Below are 17,032 nucleotides of genomic sequence, written 5' to 3' on the forward strand. Positions count from 1 at the left end.
CATTCTTACATTGAAGTTTTAACATCCAGTACTTCAGAATGTGATGTTATTTGGTAATAGGTTCATTGCAGATGTAATTAGTTAAGTTGAGGTCATTAGGGTGGGCTCTAATCCAATGTGAATGGTGTTCATATAAAAAGAGGAAATTTGGAGATAGACTGGCATACAGGGAGAATGCCATATGAAGATGAAGGCCGAAATCAGGGTGATGCTTTTAGAAGTCAAGAAACACCAAAGTTTGTCAGCTAATCACCAGAAGCTGGGAGACAAACATGGGACAGATTCCTCCTCACAGCCATCAGAAGGAACCAATCCTGCCAACACCTTGATCCTGGACTTCCAGCCTCCTAAACTGTGTGGTAATACATTTTTGTTGTTGAAACCACTCAGTTTGTGCTACTTTGTTAAGGCAGCCCAAGGAAACGAAGATAGCAGTGAAATGTATAAGACATGCTACAATGCCCAAAGACATCAAGATTCAGCAGTAGGTGCAAATGCTCACTGTCTAAGAACTATTGTCCAGAGTAGATCCGGTTTTAGGAAAAGAAAATAAACCTAAAATCCTATGGGGAATTAAACATGAGCCCCAAGTGTACAATGGAACATCTATAGGGCCTGTATAATTTCTGGGTAGCTAACTCCATGAGGTGGCTTCTGTTCCCAGGTAGATTAATACCTGGCATACATATACTGAACTGCTATGTTATAAATGCAAAACTGCTAGGGTACTAATAAGCAGCATCTTTTGTTGTTAATGTGAAGCTGAAAAAATGCAGTTCTACAGAATCACCATTAAGTTCCACTCTTGGCAGAGATAAGAAAAAGCTTATTGTTATTGTCTTTAAAATGTTTACTGTACCTGTCAGAATAGCTATCATCAGGAACCTTCGTGCACTATTGGTGGGATTGTAAATTGGTGCAGCCACTATGGAAAATAGTATGGAGGTTCTTTAAAAAAATTAAAAATAGAACCACCATATGATCCAGTAATTTCACCTCTGAGTATTTACCCGAAGAAAACAAAGACGCTAATTTGAAAAGATATATACACTCCAATGTTCACTGCCTCATTATTTACAAACAGCCAAGATAAGTGCCCATGGATAGACAAATGGATAAAGAAGATGTGGTGTGTGTGTGTGTGTGTGTGTATATATATATATATATATATATATATGTATATATTAAACATGGTGTGTGTGTATATATATATATATATACACACACACACATACACATACACACACAGAATATACTCAGCCATAAAAAAATAAATAAAATCTTACCATTTTTAACAACATGGATGGATCTAGAGGGCCTTATGCTAAATGAAGTAAGTCAGACAGAGAAAGACAAATACTGTATGATCTCACTTATATGTGGACTCCAAAAAACAAAACAAACAGAAAAAACAAATGAAAACAGATTCACAGATACAGAGAACAAATGAGTGGTTGCCAGAAGGGAGGGGGCGTGAAATAGGTGAACGGGGATTAAGAGGAACAAACCTCCAGTTATGTAAAATATAAAACATAAGGATGTAATGTACAGCATAAGGAATATGGTCAATAATATTGTAATAACTTTGTATGGGGACAGATGGTTACTAGACTTATTGTTGTGATCATTTCATAATGTATACAACGTCAAAACATTATGTAATACACTTGAAACTAACATAATATTGTATGTCAAATACATTTCGACTTAAAAAAAAATGTTTACTGCAATGGTACTGGAACAGGAAAGTCTGGAAAGAAGAAAAAAATATTACCCATTATCCTAAGACTCAAATATACTCAAGTTTCAGTTGTATGTAATTTGAGGGCCCTACCTGTTTGACCTGATGCATTTAGATGGGATAGGACAAGTGTAGAAAAAACCCAAATGGTGAGCTGAAGCTGGGGAAATCAAGGCTGTCAATATCTGTGAATCACAGGGTATGAGTCAAGTATAAAAAAGATAAAGAATGCAAGAGGGCTTCCCTGGTGGCGCAGTGGTTGAGAGTCTGCTTGCCGATGCAGGGGACACAGGTTCGTGCCCCGGTCCGGGAAGATTCCACATGCCGCGGAGCGGCAGGGCCCATGAGCCACGGCCGCTGAGCCTGCGCATCCGGAGTCTGTGCTCCGCAACGGGAGAGGCCACAGCAGTGAGAAGCCCACGTGCCGAAAAAAAATATTTAGAAAAAAAGAATGCAAGAAAAGGCCAGAAACAGAAATTACAAAGCTAATTTTTTGAGAGGTGAAGACAATAACCAGGCATGAGAAGCAGATGGACTGAAGTACTTCAAGACTAGGCTGGAGCAGAAAGGGAGAACCCGTATAATGGGCATGACTTTAATGTGGTGCCAGGCTGCTGGGGTAGCCTAAACATATATTATCTTTTAGAGCTATGAATTAGGCATTTATAGTTGTGATCACATGTGAGTTTTAAAGTTTTTTTTTTTGCCTTTTCTCTTGACGGAGTATCTTAAACATTTTATGAATTTTCTTAGTCATCATAAAATTTTCAATTTTAATTAGTAGGTAATATTTCAGGTTATGAATCACACCTTACTCCTTCATTCCCCTAGTTTGTGCATTTATTATTCAAGTGTTTGGCAATTTTAGGTAGTATGTTTCTTCTGTATAATATGTGGTCCCTGCTTTGTTTCCTTCAGTTTTAGTTTGATGTGGAAAGTGAATGTTTAAACAGATCTGTTTCAAAAAGAAACGTTGTGCCTCTTTCCCTTTGGAAAGATGATGTATTGACACATTACCAGTTTGAGAGTCTGCTAGAAATTTGATAGTTCCCCAAACTGACTAAAAAGAAACTTTGTTATACTCTTTCCTAGCTTGGAGAGTGAGAAACAGACCAGTGCATAGATGCCTTTGAAGCTCCAAAACTATATGAATCAGATCTCTTAGTTGCACAGGCAGAAACTCAATCTCAACAGCTTAGGGAAAAAAGGAATTTATTTTTACCATGAGAAGGTAAAAGGTGCAGCCAGCAACAAGGTAACACTGAAACCAGAAACGTAAACCTCATCAGGGCTCTGCTTCATCTACTTTTCTATGCAATCTCTGTCTGCTTTTCTCCACATGAGACAAAACACAGTTATACCTCCCGATTTCACCACCACAGAGGGCCTGAGAGCTGCCTTCTCTGGTGCCAATTTCAAAAATTCTAGGGAAGGGCTCTGAATGGCTCCTCCCCCCCTCCCCAATTTAAAAAGTACTATATTAATATGCCTGTTAAGACTATAATGAAAAGATATCAGAGCAGTGTGAAGCAAGATCATGAGAGAAATAGAGATGTAGCCAACCAAGGATGCCATTTTTTTGGATGCTTTTTTTTTTTTCAAATGTACTTACTACCCAATCAAAAAACGGTATAGACCTGACTCCCCATCTCCAGCCCCTCTGGATGTGCTCCCTAAGCTAGAACCTGTCACTGCCCCTGGTAGTATCTTTACAAATACACCAGCGCCTAACAAAACATATGTTTGGAATGGGGAAAAGAGCATTTTCCAGAAAGATAGGAGGAACTGCTGTCCTTAGAGAATGGGAGGGGGTCCCAGGTCACAGCAGTCTATGAAAGTCCATCTAGAAGGGAAGGCTGATAGGGAGAGGGGTACAGACACCCTACTTCTATGGCAGAGCTGAAGGTATGCGGTGTAAATGTCTATGTCTGGAACAGAGAGCCGGGGAAGAGGTGAATGGAGAACCAAATTCTAAGGCAGGGGTGAAATTAAGTTTCCTCCTATATACCAATGCATTGATTGCAATCTCGTATCTCCCTTATATTCGAACTACATTGGCTTTCATTCACTCATGGAACAAATATTTCTTGAATACTTATTTTATACAAGGCACTTTTCTTCGTGGGATATATCAGTGAGCAAAACAGACTAAAATTCTCTATTCTCATTGAGCCTTTCTTCTTTCTATGCCTTAAACACTCCAGGTTTGTTCCCATCTGTCACGGATTATATTACTCTGTATAATTATTCACCCCTCCTTTTCGGAAGGAGTGACTTTGAGATTGGACATGTGATTTGCTCTGGTCAATGGAATGTGAGTGAATGTGACATATACTAGGTCCAGGAGAAACTTTAAAAGCTGTTGCATGGTTTGGCGCAGCCTCTGGTTCTTCTCTCCTCTACTGTGCGAAGACCATGACTCAGGTAGGGGTTACATTTTTACCTTAGATCCTGAAATTTAAAAAAACACACAGAGCGCAGCTGCAACCTGCAGCAAAGCTACAGCTGACTTATAGCCTACATAAAACCTGAGTGAGAATGGGACGGCTACTGTTATAAGAAGGTAAGATTTGGTGGCTTTTGTTACAGCAGCAGAGCTGACTGATATAAAAGCTTTTGCAATTGCTGTGTCCTGTGCCTAGAATGCCCTCTCTTAGGTCTTCATGTGGCTGGTTCCTTATGTCCTTCTATTCGATATGCTCTCTATTCAAATAGAACCTCCTCAGAGAGGGCTGCCAAAACTATATGCCCTAATGTTACTCACCCCCTCTCTCCCCCTAGTACCACCAATGGTTCTAGCAGTTTTCTCTATTTCATTTTCTTATGACATTCACAACTACCTAAAATTATTTTAACTTGTAATGATCTGTCTCTCACTAAAATGAAAAATTCAGAAAACAAGACTTGTGTTGCTCATTGCTGTATCTCCAGTATCTAAAATCGTGTATGAAAGGTAATGTGTTCAAAAGTATTTTTTGAACATATGAATGAAATCCTATCTCTTTAATTATCCTCACGTTGAATTATTTCAATGGCATTCTGCCTCTAATCCATCATTTGCAGTGCTCCAGAGCTAAACACTTAAAACACAGACTGGGTGATGCTACTAGCCTGCTCTAAACTCTCCAAAGACTCTCCTCAGTCCATGAAACGTAACTCAACTTCGAACCTGGCACTCAAGGCTCTTAATCTCCTTTCAGCCTTCTCTCACTCCGTGCTGCTGCCTCATATACAGTGACTCAACAGCATAGGACCACTTGCCACTCTCTAATTACCTTCAGTGCGTTTCTGTTTACGAAGCTTCTATTCAAGTTTTTCCCTCTGTTTGAGATCATCTTCTCCATAATCCCCACTGTGGTTGGCTCAGAAATGACCTCCCCACAAACATCTGCATCTTATCCCTGAAACCTGTGAATGTTACCTTATAGGGCAATATATATCCTTATATCCTTGCAGATGTGATTAAATTAAGGATCTTGAGATGAGGAGATAATTTTGGATTATCCAGGTGGGCCCTAAATTTAATCACAGCTATCCATATAAGAGGGAGGCAGAGAGAGATTATACACACACAGAGAAGGCCATGTGAAGATGGAGCAGAGAATGATTTGAAGATGCTGGCAATGAAGATTAGAGTGATGTGGCCGTAAGCCAAAGAATACCAGCAGCCATCAGAAGCTGGAAGAGGCTGGACTGGATTCTCTCTAGAGCCTCTGGGGGGGACTCTGGGTGACAATGATGTATCGAGGTAGGTTCAATGTTTGTAATAGTTACACCACTCAGGTGAGGAATGTTGATAATAAGAGAGGCTATGCATGTGAGGGCCAGGGGATACATGGGAACTCTGTAGGTTCTGCTCAATTTTGCTCTGAAGCTATAATGCTCTTTTAAAAAAAAAGTTTATTAAAATTTTAAAAACTTAAAAAAAAAAAGAGCTGCCGGGGTATTGTGAAATCATGTTCTCTTTCTCCCTTTGGACAAAATGCTGTTCAAGCAAGCAGACACTGACAGAATTATCTCACAGGTAATAGATGTTAGTTCTAAGGTATGGCTCTCCATTCAAAAAAGCAGACAAATTACATTCTTTTGCCACTAGATGGCACGGGAAAATAACAGAATGTTCCTGTAATGAAAAAACAAAGTGGAAATGCAAAGTAGGGATGTAGACTTAAAAGACTCAACAAAATATAAAACACTCACATACATGTTACCCAGATTCAGTAATGATATCAAGATTTTGCCTCATTTGCTTCATCTCTTCTGCTTTTCCTTTTCTTTCTTTTTTTTTTAATTGCTGAGTAATTTTAAAGCAAATCCTAGACCTTAAGTCATTTGCCACTATATACTTGGTATATATCTCTAAAAAACATTGATATTCTCTTATATAACTTCATTGTCATCATCACAGCTCACTAACAATGATTCCTTGATATCATCTAATACCCAATCTACAGTCATATTTCTCTAAGTGTCTTTAAAAATATCTCTTTACATTTCTGTTGATTGGGTCAAGTTCCTAAACAAGGTCCATATATCATACTGGTGGTTAAGCCTCTTTCCACCCCAGAGCAGTCCCTCTGAAACACTACCCACCACCACTTTTCTCCTGTGCTGACTTGTTGAAGAAACCAAGTCAGGAATCTATCCTGTGGTTATGACCCACATTCTGGATTTGTTTGCTTTTCTAATTCGTTACATAACTTAGTCCTCAATCTGCCATATCTCCTATAACTGGTCTGCACTTAGAGTCACTATATAATATCCTTTCTTGAGTAGACAGAGCCAGACTTAGAATACCAGAGCTAGATACAGGTGAGAATGGTATTTTAGTTATGCCACTTATAAGCTGTGTGACCTTGGGCAAGTTACTAAACCTATTTAAGCCTCCACTGTTTCATTTGTAAAACAGGATTATAACAAATCATAACTTGAAGAATTTTGTAAATATAAAGTGACATAATAAGGGGATTAGATCAATATGGCAGAGTAGGAGGACATGGAGATCACCTCCCCTAACAAACACATCAGAAATACATCTACAGGGGGCTTCCCTGGTGGCGCGGTGGTTAAGAATCCACCTGCCAATGCAGGGACACGGGTTCGAGCCTTGGTCCGGGAAGATCCCACATCCCACGGAGCAACTAAGCCTGCATGCCATGACTACTGAGCCTGAGCCCTAGAGCCCATGAGCCACAACTACTGAGCCCACGTGCCACAACTACTGAATCCCGTGCGCCTAGAGCCCGTGCTCCACAACAAGAGAAGCCACCACTCACCGCAGCTAGAGAAAGCCCATGCGCAACAACAAAGACCCAACACAGCCAAAAAAACAGATAAATAAAAATAAATAAATTTGCAAAAAAAAAAAAAAAGAATGCACAGACTGAATATAGCATAGTAAGATGTTTAAAAAAAAAATACATCTACATGTGGAACGATTCGCATGGAAGACTAACTGGAAACTGACAGAACGCCTCTACAACCAAAGCTGCAAGAAAGATTTCCACTAACTGGGCAGAATGGAAAAAAGGCTTAGGGTAGGGAGCTCCGCCACAGTGAGGGAGCTGAAAGGTCTGAGAGAATCCTCCCCCTGGGGAGCAAGCGGGTTGAGCCACAGACAGGGTGTCCTAGTCCCAGGGTCCTACATGGAGGAGACAAGCCCTCTGGCTGCTGGGAGAATTGCTGGAACAGAGAGAACTGGAGAAGCCTAGACTTTACCTGTGAAGAGTACATGGGGTCTGGCCTGCCAATAAACAGGGCAGAGAGAGCTCTGCACTGGTGGCTGCTGGCTCGCTACATTTCCCAATCCAAGCAGAAAGAATACCCCAGCCTCACCCACTCCACATCACAGCTTGGCACTAGATCTGGGGCAGACACGTCCTGGGAGAAGACTCGATCTAGGGACACAGAGATGGCCTAGTGGCCTGGGTTGTGGTCCAGCTGGAGTGGTGGCCATTGTTAGCACTTACTCCTGCAATGCCTGGGAACCACCGCGACCAACATGATGAGGTCCCTTTCACAGACACATGAGTGTACCAGCTCCACCCACTCCATGCCAGAACTTGGCACTGGATCTTGGGCAGACAGGTCCTAGGAGAAGACTGCCACAGAGGCAGCCCAGATCTCTGGTGGCAGCATAGTCGCCTCATTTCCTACAGCCACTATGTCCCGGCCCCAGCCCCAGCCTAGTGAGTGCTTGGCCTGCCTACTCCACACCACAGCCTTGCACTAGATCAGGGATAACCACAACAGGGTTAGGGATGTGACTTTAGGTTGTGTCTGAGTGGAGCCACAGACACCTACTCAGGTGGTGCATCAGACCTCTGTGAGTTCACAAGCCAAACACTCAAGGGGAATGAAGCCTGATCAATCCAGAGCCTCAGTGCTTCTGCTCCAAAAACTGGTGAGCAGACCCTACCACTGACAGGGTGGCGACAGCCACAGAGCAGACAGGAAGTCCTGCTTCATACCCTGCACAGGCTCTAGATCCTCCAACACCAACCACAACCCCTAACAAGGTGATAACAGTCAGCACACCCTAAGGGAAGAGCTGGCTGGCATCCATATCAAAACCAGCCTTTGCACCAAAGACACTGGTTTGTGTCTTTGAAGGATATGCACAGTCTGCACAGGGATGCTCCAACATGAAAGCACCCCTACAAGACCACAATAGATAACCATTTCTCCCTAGTTCACAGAGAAAGAGAAAGTTAAGTCAAATGAAAAGGCAGAGGAAATTCTCCCAATTAAAAGAGCAAGAGAAAGCCCCTGAAAAAACTAAATAATGAAACATATAATCAGTCTACCAGACACTGAGTTCAAAGAGTTATTAATAAAAATGCTGACTGGATTAAGAAAGAGAACTGATCTAAACACAGATTGTTTCAACAAGGAACTAGAAACTATAAAGACCCAGCTGAAAACAGGTAATTGAATTTCTGAGACAATTTCTGAGACAAAAGCACTCTAGGAATAATGAATAGCCATCTTAATGACACAAGAAATAATCTGGAAGATAAAATAAATCACCCAATCAGAACAACAGACAGAAAAACAAATAAAAAAAAAAAAGAAAGCAACATATGAGATCAATGGGATAATATAAAGTGTGCCAATCTATGTATAATAGGGGTTCCAGAAGGTGAAGAGAGAGAGGGGATTGAAAATGTATTTAAAGAAATTATGGCTGAAATATCCCCAAACCTAAAGAAGGAAACAGGTATCTAGGTATAGGAATCACAGAGAGTCCCCAACAAGAGGAACTCAAACAGACCTACAGTAAGACATAATTAAAATAGCAAAAGTAAAAGAGAGAATTCAAAAAGCAGCAAGGGAAAATCAAAGAATCATTTACAAGGGAACACCCATGAAACTATCAACTGATAGAGGACCCAGAAAAACAAAACACACAATGAAAGAGGGGAAATTGCACTACCACAGAGATTAAAAAAAAAACAAAAACAAAAGAGAATACTGTGAACAATTATGTGCCAACAAACTGGACAACCTAGCAAAAATGGACAAATTTCTACACATACAGCTTGCCAAGAATAAGTCAAGAAGAAACAATTTAGGGGCTTCCCTGGTGGCACAGTGGTTGAGAGTCCGCCTGCCGATGCGGGGGACATGGATTTGTGCCCCGGCCCGGGAAGATCCCACATGCCACGGAGCGGCTGGGCCCGTGAGCCATGGACGCTGAGCCTGCGCGTCCGGAGCCTGCGCGTCGGGAGCCTGCGCGTCCGGAGCCTGTGCTCCACGATGGGAGAGGCCGCAGCAGTGAGAGGCCCACGTACCACAAAGAAAAAAAGAAAAAGAAGAAACAATTTAAACAGACCAATCACTAGAAGCAAAACAGAATCTGTAATTTAAAAAATTCCTCGCAGGCTTCCCTGATGGCGTAGTGGTTGAGAGTCTGCCTGCCGATGCAGGGGACACGGGTTCGTGCCCCGGTCCGGGAAGATCCCACATGCCGCGGAGTGGCTGGGCCCGTGAGCCATGGCTGCTAAGCCTGCGCGTCCAGAGCCTGTGCTCCGCAACGGGAGAGGCCACAACAGTGAGGCCCGCGTACCGCAAAAAAAAAAATAAAAAATAAAAATTCCTCGCAAACAAAAGATCAGGACTCAATGGCTTCAATGGGGAATTCTACCAAACAAACAAAAAAAGAACTTATTCTTCTCAAAGTATTCCAAAAAACTGAAGAAGAGGGAAAACTCCCAAATTCACTCTACAAGGCCACCATTACCCTGATACAAAACCAGACAAAGACACTACAAAAAAAGAAAATTATTACAGGCCAATATCTTTGATGAATATAGAGGCAAAAATCCTCAACAAAAGATTAGCAAACTGAATCCAACAATACTTAAAGAGGATCATATACCATGATCAAGTTGGATTTATTCCAGTGTCACATGCATGGTTCAACATACACAAATCAATCAATGTGATACACCATATCAACAAAAGGAAACACAAAAACTACATGTATTCTCAATAGATGCAGAAAAAGCATTTGACAGAATTCAACAACCATTCATGGTAAAAACTCTTGTCAAAGTGGGTATACAGGGAACATATTTCAACACAATAAAGACCATTTATGACAAACCCACAGGTAACATAATATTCAATGGTTAAAAGCTGAAAGCCTTCCCACTAAATTCAGGAACAAGACAAGGATGCCTTGTCTTTCGCTGCTTTTATTTAACATAGTATTGGAAGTCCTAGACACAGCAATAGGACAAGAAGAAGAAATAAAAGGTATCCAAATTGAAAGGGAAGAGGTCAAACTGTCACTATTTGCAGATGACATGATACTCTATGTAGAGAACCATAAAGTCTCACACAAAACCCATTAGAACCAATAAATGAATTCAGCAAAGTTGTAGAATACAAGATTAAGATACAGAAATCTATTGCTTTTCTATTCCCAAGTAATAAAATATCAGAAAGTGAATGTAAAAAAAAATCCTATTTAAAATCACATAAAAACAAAACAAAACAAAAAACTTAGGAAGAAACTTAATGAAGGAGGTGAAAGATTTATACACTGAAAACTATAAAACACTGATACAGGAAATTGAAGATGATTCAATGAAATGAAAAGATAACCTGTGCTCTTGAGTTGGAAGAATTAATATTGTTAAAATGGCCATACTACCCAAAGCAACCTACAAATTTAATGTGATCCCTATCAAATTGCCCATGAAATTTTTCACAGAACTAGAATAAATAATCCTAAAATTTATAGGGATAGGGAGGGTGGGAGGGAGACACAAGAGGGAGGGCATATGGGGATATATGTATACATATAGCTGATTCACTTTGTTATACAGCAGAAACTAACACACCATTGTAAAGCAATTATACTCCAATAAAGATGTTAAAAAAAAATTTATAGGAACCATAAGAGATCCAGAATTGCCAAAGCAATCCTGACGACAAAGAACAAAGCAGTAGGTACAACACTCCCAGACTTCAGACAATACTACAAAGCTACAGTAATCAAAATAGCATGGTTTTGGCACAAAAACAGACACCCACATTAATGGAACAGACTAGAGAGACCAGGAATAAACCCACCCAGCTGTGGTCAACTAATCTATGACAAAGTAAGCAAGAATATACATGGAGAAAAGATAATCTCCTCAATAAGTGGTGCTGGGAGAACTGGACAGACACATGTAAAACAATAAGGTTAGAACATTCCCTCACACCATATACAAAAATAAACTCAAAATAGCTTGAAGACCTAAATGTAAGATATAACATCATAAAACACATAGAAGAGAACATATGTGAAACAGTCTTTGACATAAATGGTAGCAATATTTTCTTAATTAGCCTCCCAAGGCAAAAGAAATAAAGGAAAAAATAAACAAATGGGACCTAATTAAACTTAAGTTTTTACACAGCAAAGGAAACCATCAATGAAACAAAAAGACAACCTACAGAATGGGAGAAAATTCCATTTACAATGGAAGGAACCCAAGCATCAACAGATGACTGGCATAAGAAGATGCGGTATATATACAATGGAATATTACTCAGCCATAATAAATGAAATATTGCCATTTGCAGCAATGTGGATGGACCTAGAGAATATTATGCTTAGTAAAGTAAGTCATACAGAGAAAAACAAATACTATATGACAGCACTTATATGTGGAATCTAAAAATACAAATGAATGTATATACAAAACAGAAACAGGCTTACAGACATAGAAAACAAACTTATGATTATCAAAGAGTGTGCAGGGGGAGAGAATTAGGAGTATGTGATTAACAGATACAAACTACTATACATAAAATAGATAAGCAACAAAGATTTACTGTGTAACACAAGGAATTATACCCAATATCTTATAATAACCTATGATGAAATATAATCTGCAAAAAAATGGATTCACTAAACTGTACACCTGAAACTAACATAATATTATAAATTAACTATACTTCAATTAAAAAAAATAAAATAAAGTGAGATATTGAATAAAATGCCCAGCAATATGCCTGATACATAGACAGGCAAGCAGCTGCCCAGTGAAGGTCAGGTCTAGCTGATGACAAGAGATAATTTCAGTTTATATAACAGAAATACCCATTCTAATAAAATAATTATAAAGTATCTAAAAAATTATGTTTTTTGGACACTGCAGAATATGTGCACTATTATTTCTGTAAGTGATTAAGCAATACTTACAGCAGAAGTAGAGAGTCCAAGTATTTTTGAAGCACAAATTGTCTTCAGGAATTTAGGTCTACTGCCAAGGGTGCACAGTCTCGCCCGGGCCAAAAACATGCTACAGGACAAAAGAAAAAATTTTAAAGGGAGTAAATATATACTTATATCACTATTAAACATTTATAGCTAGGTGATAGACCATAAACTTGTATAAAATAAAAATAACATTTATTGATAGCTGAGTTTTCTTTCTATGATATAATCTCTCATCACTGGAATCATTCTAATAGAATCCTCCTTATACAAATTTATGCATGTGTCGTTTTAAAGTAGAGATCTGTAAGGATATGGTGAATTTAAAAAACAAAGTTCTAATTTAGTCAAGAGCATTAAACTACAGGAAGTAAAAGTTCCATTCCTAGTAGGCATAAAATCCAGAATATTTCAGTCTAAGAACTACTTAAATTTCAGAATCGTCTGGAGAAGTCACTAGTAAAAATGCAATTTGTAACAGTAAATTAAAGTTGTTAGAAACAGGTTATTTAGAAAGTTGTTTGAAAAGGATTATAGTAGGTCCTTGATAAATATGAAGAATATACGAATGAATCTTCCCTTATTTTCTCAGGCGGTACTGCCTTCAACAATTCCAGAAGATAGCTAGGTAGCTGGAAATCTATTGAAATGGCTTGCTAAGAGGCATGAATCTAGATTACTTCTCTACTTGTAAGGAAATCATTATCAATCATGGGTCAAAGTAGGGAGATCAAAGCAAAATGGAATTCTTATTATACTGCCATTTAGAAGTGAAAGCATTCAGGAAAGCAGAAACTTCCCATAAGGTTTTACTCTGACAATGTTCTATCAGTGGATGGCATTTCCTTCATCTCTAATAATCAAACTTTTAGAAAAAAAGACACACTTTATTGATTCAAAGGGACCACTGAAACTATCAATAGCTATGAATCTCTTTAAGTTACCAAAATGTGAAGGCTACAGATGTGAAAAATAATATATTGGATGTTTCTTAAAAAGTGAAATGGAAATTCCTTACCTTGTCAATAAAATTCAGCTTAAATGACAGCCTCTTAGCCATTCTACATCACATCAGCTTAGGTTAATTCTCTGCAAAGCACTTTCTGTTTGTTTGGCTGACCACTCACTCATTCATTTGATAATTTAATGTAAGCGCCATGAACAGGGGGTCCTGGTGCGTTTAGTTCACCACTGTCTTCTCTGGCACATAGGAGGCACGTGATAAATAAATGTGTCAAATGACTGAATGAATACATAAAATCACATTATAAATTAATGATTTAAGTGAACTATTTATAATGAGTCCTTTTACGAAATATTGATTCCTTTGTAAAGTAAATAATTACCCCTTATGTTTTACGTCTTTCAAGTCAAAGAGCAGGTTTTCTTAAATCAAGAAATGCCTATTCTTTGGTCATTAATAGTTCTGTTCAGGAATAAAATATTAATTGGATTAGGCAGTAGGGCTAGTTCTGAGGAAAGGTATTACCAAACAACAGTGACTATGTTGAACAATCTTCATTCAGTATCATAGAGTTATTTGATTTAGGACAATATATTTTTCAGAAAAAAAATGCCCATTTATTTAAATTCAACCTAATTTATTTGTTATTAAGGAAAGTATAAGTAAAATTCTTTCTTGCAAGTAGAAAAGTGAGAGAAACCTCTTCTACCTTCTTCAGATAAATGGGGTTGGGGAGCTGGGAGGGGAGCAAACAGGACTAGGAGTCAGGATACCTGGATTCTAACCCTTATTTTTGATATTAAAAAAAGGTTTCTATCCTGGGACAATTCCCTGACCTTTGGTGGGCCTTAGTTTCCCCATACTTCAAAACAGATGAATAAATGAATCCTTGGTTTCAAGGTAATCTCAGAAAGTACTGTACGTCAGTGGCTGGTTGTGTGTGACCTCAGGCTGCAGGTCTTGGGAGATTCCCCCCAGGTTGGGTGAGCCACACCCTCTGGCCACCACACCTCAATACCCATTCCCCTTTGGAAATTGACACTAAATCTACCTGTTTTCATCTGGAAATCCCAAAGCCTGATTCCCACCTCTTCTTCCCTGTTTTCTGCAGCACATTACCACCATAATGCAAAGTATTGCCTGGAAACTGACCCAGCCCTTCATTTCTCTTCCACTTTCCAAACTTTCTACTGTGTCTTTCGGAACGGCTGCACCATTCTCAGCGAATCCCATTACATCTTTATGGTTTCAGAGTGTTCCTTGTACCTCCTAGCTTGAACTGAAACCTTATTGCTCCCTGAAGATACCACTCCTATATGCCTCAGTGTCAGCTTTTGCTTGTATATGCCTCACTTATCTCTTTCTTACCGTCTATTTTACCATTACCAGACTACTACTTCCGTCATCTGCTTCAATGATATTATCTTCTGGCCTGCTGATAACTCCTTGTCATTCATTAGAGATTTTGTCATTAGGCACACAGTTTTCTTCTCAACTCTAAGTACTGTGATCATCCCAGGTAATTCCCATGTCTTCAGAGATGGTCCATCCAACAACTGACATCCCTGTGCCCATCACTATTCTCTTCCATCCCACCCTAGGCACTCTCTCCTATAGTCACACCCTGCACCTTGCCATTACCTCAATCTGGTCTAATTCCAAAACAATTAATTGAAGTATTCTGATCTTTGACCATAAACTACCTATCCTTCCAATTTGCTTACTTATTCCAATGATTACTATTCTTAAATATCATCAAGATCTCTAGGAGGCTGCCTCTCCTTTTCTCAATCAGACCTCACCTTCCTTTATTTTCCAATTTAGACGCCAGTTCCACTGCTTCAATAATGTTCTTTACAATGCCCTAACTCCCCGTCTGTCTTTTATAGATAGGTATCTATAAAACCCTGGCCCTGGATGAACTCAATTACAGTGTCTGTTTTTCCTATGGCCCATGAAGCTGTGGCCTGCTGGAGAAAATCACACAGGATAGGATCGGTTTCACCACAAATTATGGTCATTAATCTCAAATTGACCCCCAACACTCTCCAGCATTTCTACTATATTTTATAGGTACAGGATGGGAGAATATACTCCCCCAAAAATTGCCACTTTGGCCTAAGGATTATTGTGAGCTAAAGGCACTGGAAAAACAGCCGAGGCAAGAAGAGTGATCTGATCTCCCCCTTTCTTCCTGAAAACAGGAGATAAAATTCCCATGTGAAAGATACCTGCCCTATACTGGGAAAAAAGAAACACTCTTAGACAGGGAGTTAAAGCTGAGAGAATTCTGTACAAACAGACCTTGTTAAAATAATTCTTATCTTCCTTTAGTCTCCCTATATTTTTTGGTTACTTTTCCACAATGGCCTCTCTTTGTTCAATCTAGCATAAAAGCACTTGGTTTTGCTACTTCTTTGGGTCTTCATTTCCTTGTGAAAGTTCCTGTGTCACACAGAACTTTTATTAAATGTGTGCTTTTCTCCTGTTAATCTGTATTATGTCAGTTTAATTCTTGGGCCCACCCAAAAGCCATAAGAGAATAGGCAATATTTCTCTCCCATAGTACAAAATGATTAAATTTTTCCCACACTCCTCTAACATAAAACCCTCCTTAGTCTAAGCAGATGACCTTGCTCTCTATCACAGAGAAAACAGAAGCCATCAGACGTGAATTCTTTCAACCTACCCACGTGTAAAAAAACAAACCTAAAAATATTCCTTTTTTCTTCCTACTATAATAAAGGAAGTGACCCTGCTACAAAAGGACAGTCCCTCCTCCCATGACTTAGATGTCATTCCTCTCCCCTCCACAGAGACTTTGCTCCATTGATTATTACCCCTCTCCTCGGCATATTCAGCTTTCCTTGCTCAAGTCTCCTCTAGTTATTGGGTTGGCCAAAAAGTTTAAGGTAAAAATAAAAGACACATTATTCATTTTCACCAAGAACTTCATTGAACAACGAATTCACTGTTTTGTTCCACGACCTTCTGCCATTTTTCAGGCAACTTCATAATTCCATCTTCCCAAAACTTTTTATCTTTTTGAGCAAAGAATTGTTCCAGGTGCCTTTTACAGTCTTCGAGGGAATTAAAATTTTTTCCATTAAGAGAATTTTATAAAGACCGAAATAAATGGAAATCCAAAGGTACAATGTCTGGTAAATATGGCAGATGAATCAGAACTTCCCAGCCAAGCTGTTTTTGTCTGGTCATCAAAGAAACATGTGGTCTTGCATTATCTTGATGGAAGATCATGTGTTTTCTGTTGACTAATTCCGGACACTTTTTGTCAACTGTTGCTTTCAGTTGGTCTAATTGGGAGCAGTACTTGTTGGAATTAATCGTTTGGTTTTCTGGAAGGACCTCATAATAGAGGACTCCCTTCCAATCCCACCATATACACAAGATCACCTTCTTTAGGCGAAGACCAGCCTTTGATGTGGTTGCTGGTGGTTCATTTCCCTTGCCCCATGATCTCCTCCATTCCACATTATTGTACAGTATCCACTTTTCATCGCCTGTCCCAATTTGTTTTAAAAACGTAACATTTTCATTACGTTTAAGTAGAGAATTGCATGCGGAAGTACGGTCAAGAAGGTTTTCTTCG

General features: G+C 39.3%; 1 protein-coding gene across 13 annotated transcripts in view; it reads right to left on the minus strand.

Annotated features, from left to right (window-relative positions):
• Positions 1–17,032, minus strand: part of KYAT3 (kynurenine aminotransferase 3) — a 54,216-nt gene that overhangs the window by 34,330 nt on the left and 2,854 nt on the right. For 4 of the 13 annotated variants that reach the window (XR_003434342.1, XR_003434343.1, XM_027114268.1 and 1 more), the window contains exon 1: positions 12,444–16,401. Coding sequence is in view for 11 of the 13 variants with exons in the window: in XM_027114268.1 (XP_026970069.1) it covers positions 12,444–12,605 (162 nt within the window). In the remaining 2 variants the exon portion in view is untranslated. Of the gene's footprint in view, positions 1–12,443; positions 16,402–17,032 lie in introns of those variants that run through there. The other 9 variants (XM_027114265.1, XM_027114264.1, XM_027114266.1 and 6 more) reach the window with 6 other exon arrangements.

This window comes from Aethalodelphis obliquidens, unplaced genomic scaffold, assembly GCF_003676395.1.
Source record: "Aethalodelphis obliquidens isolate GAN/ISIS:26980383/991018 unplaced genomic scaffold, ASM367639v1 scaffold13, whole genome shotgun sequence".
NCBI classification, from domain to species: domain Eukaryota; kingdom Metazoa; phylum Chordata; class Mammalia; order Artiodactyla; family Delphinidae; genus Aethalodelphis; species Aethalodelphis obliquidens.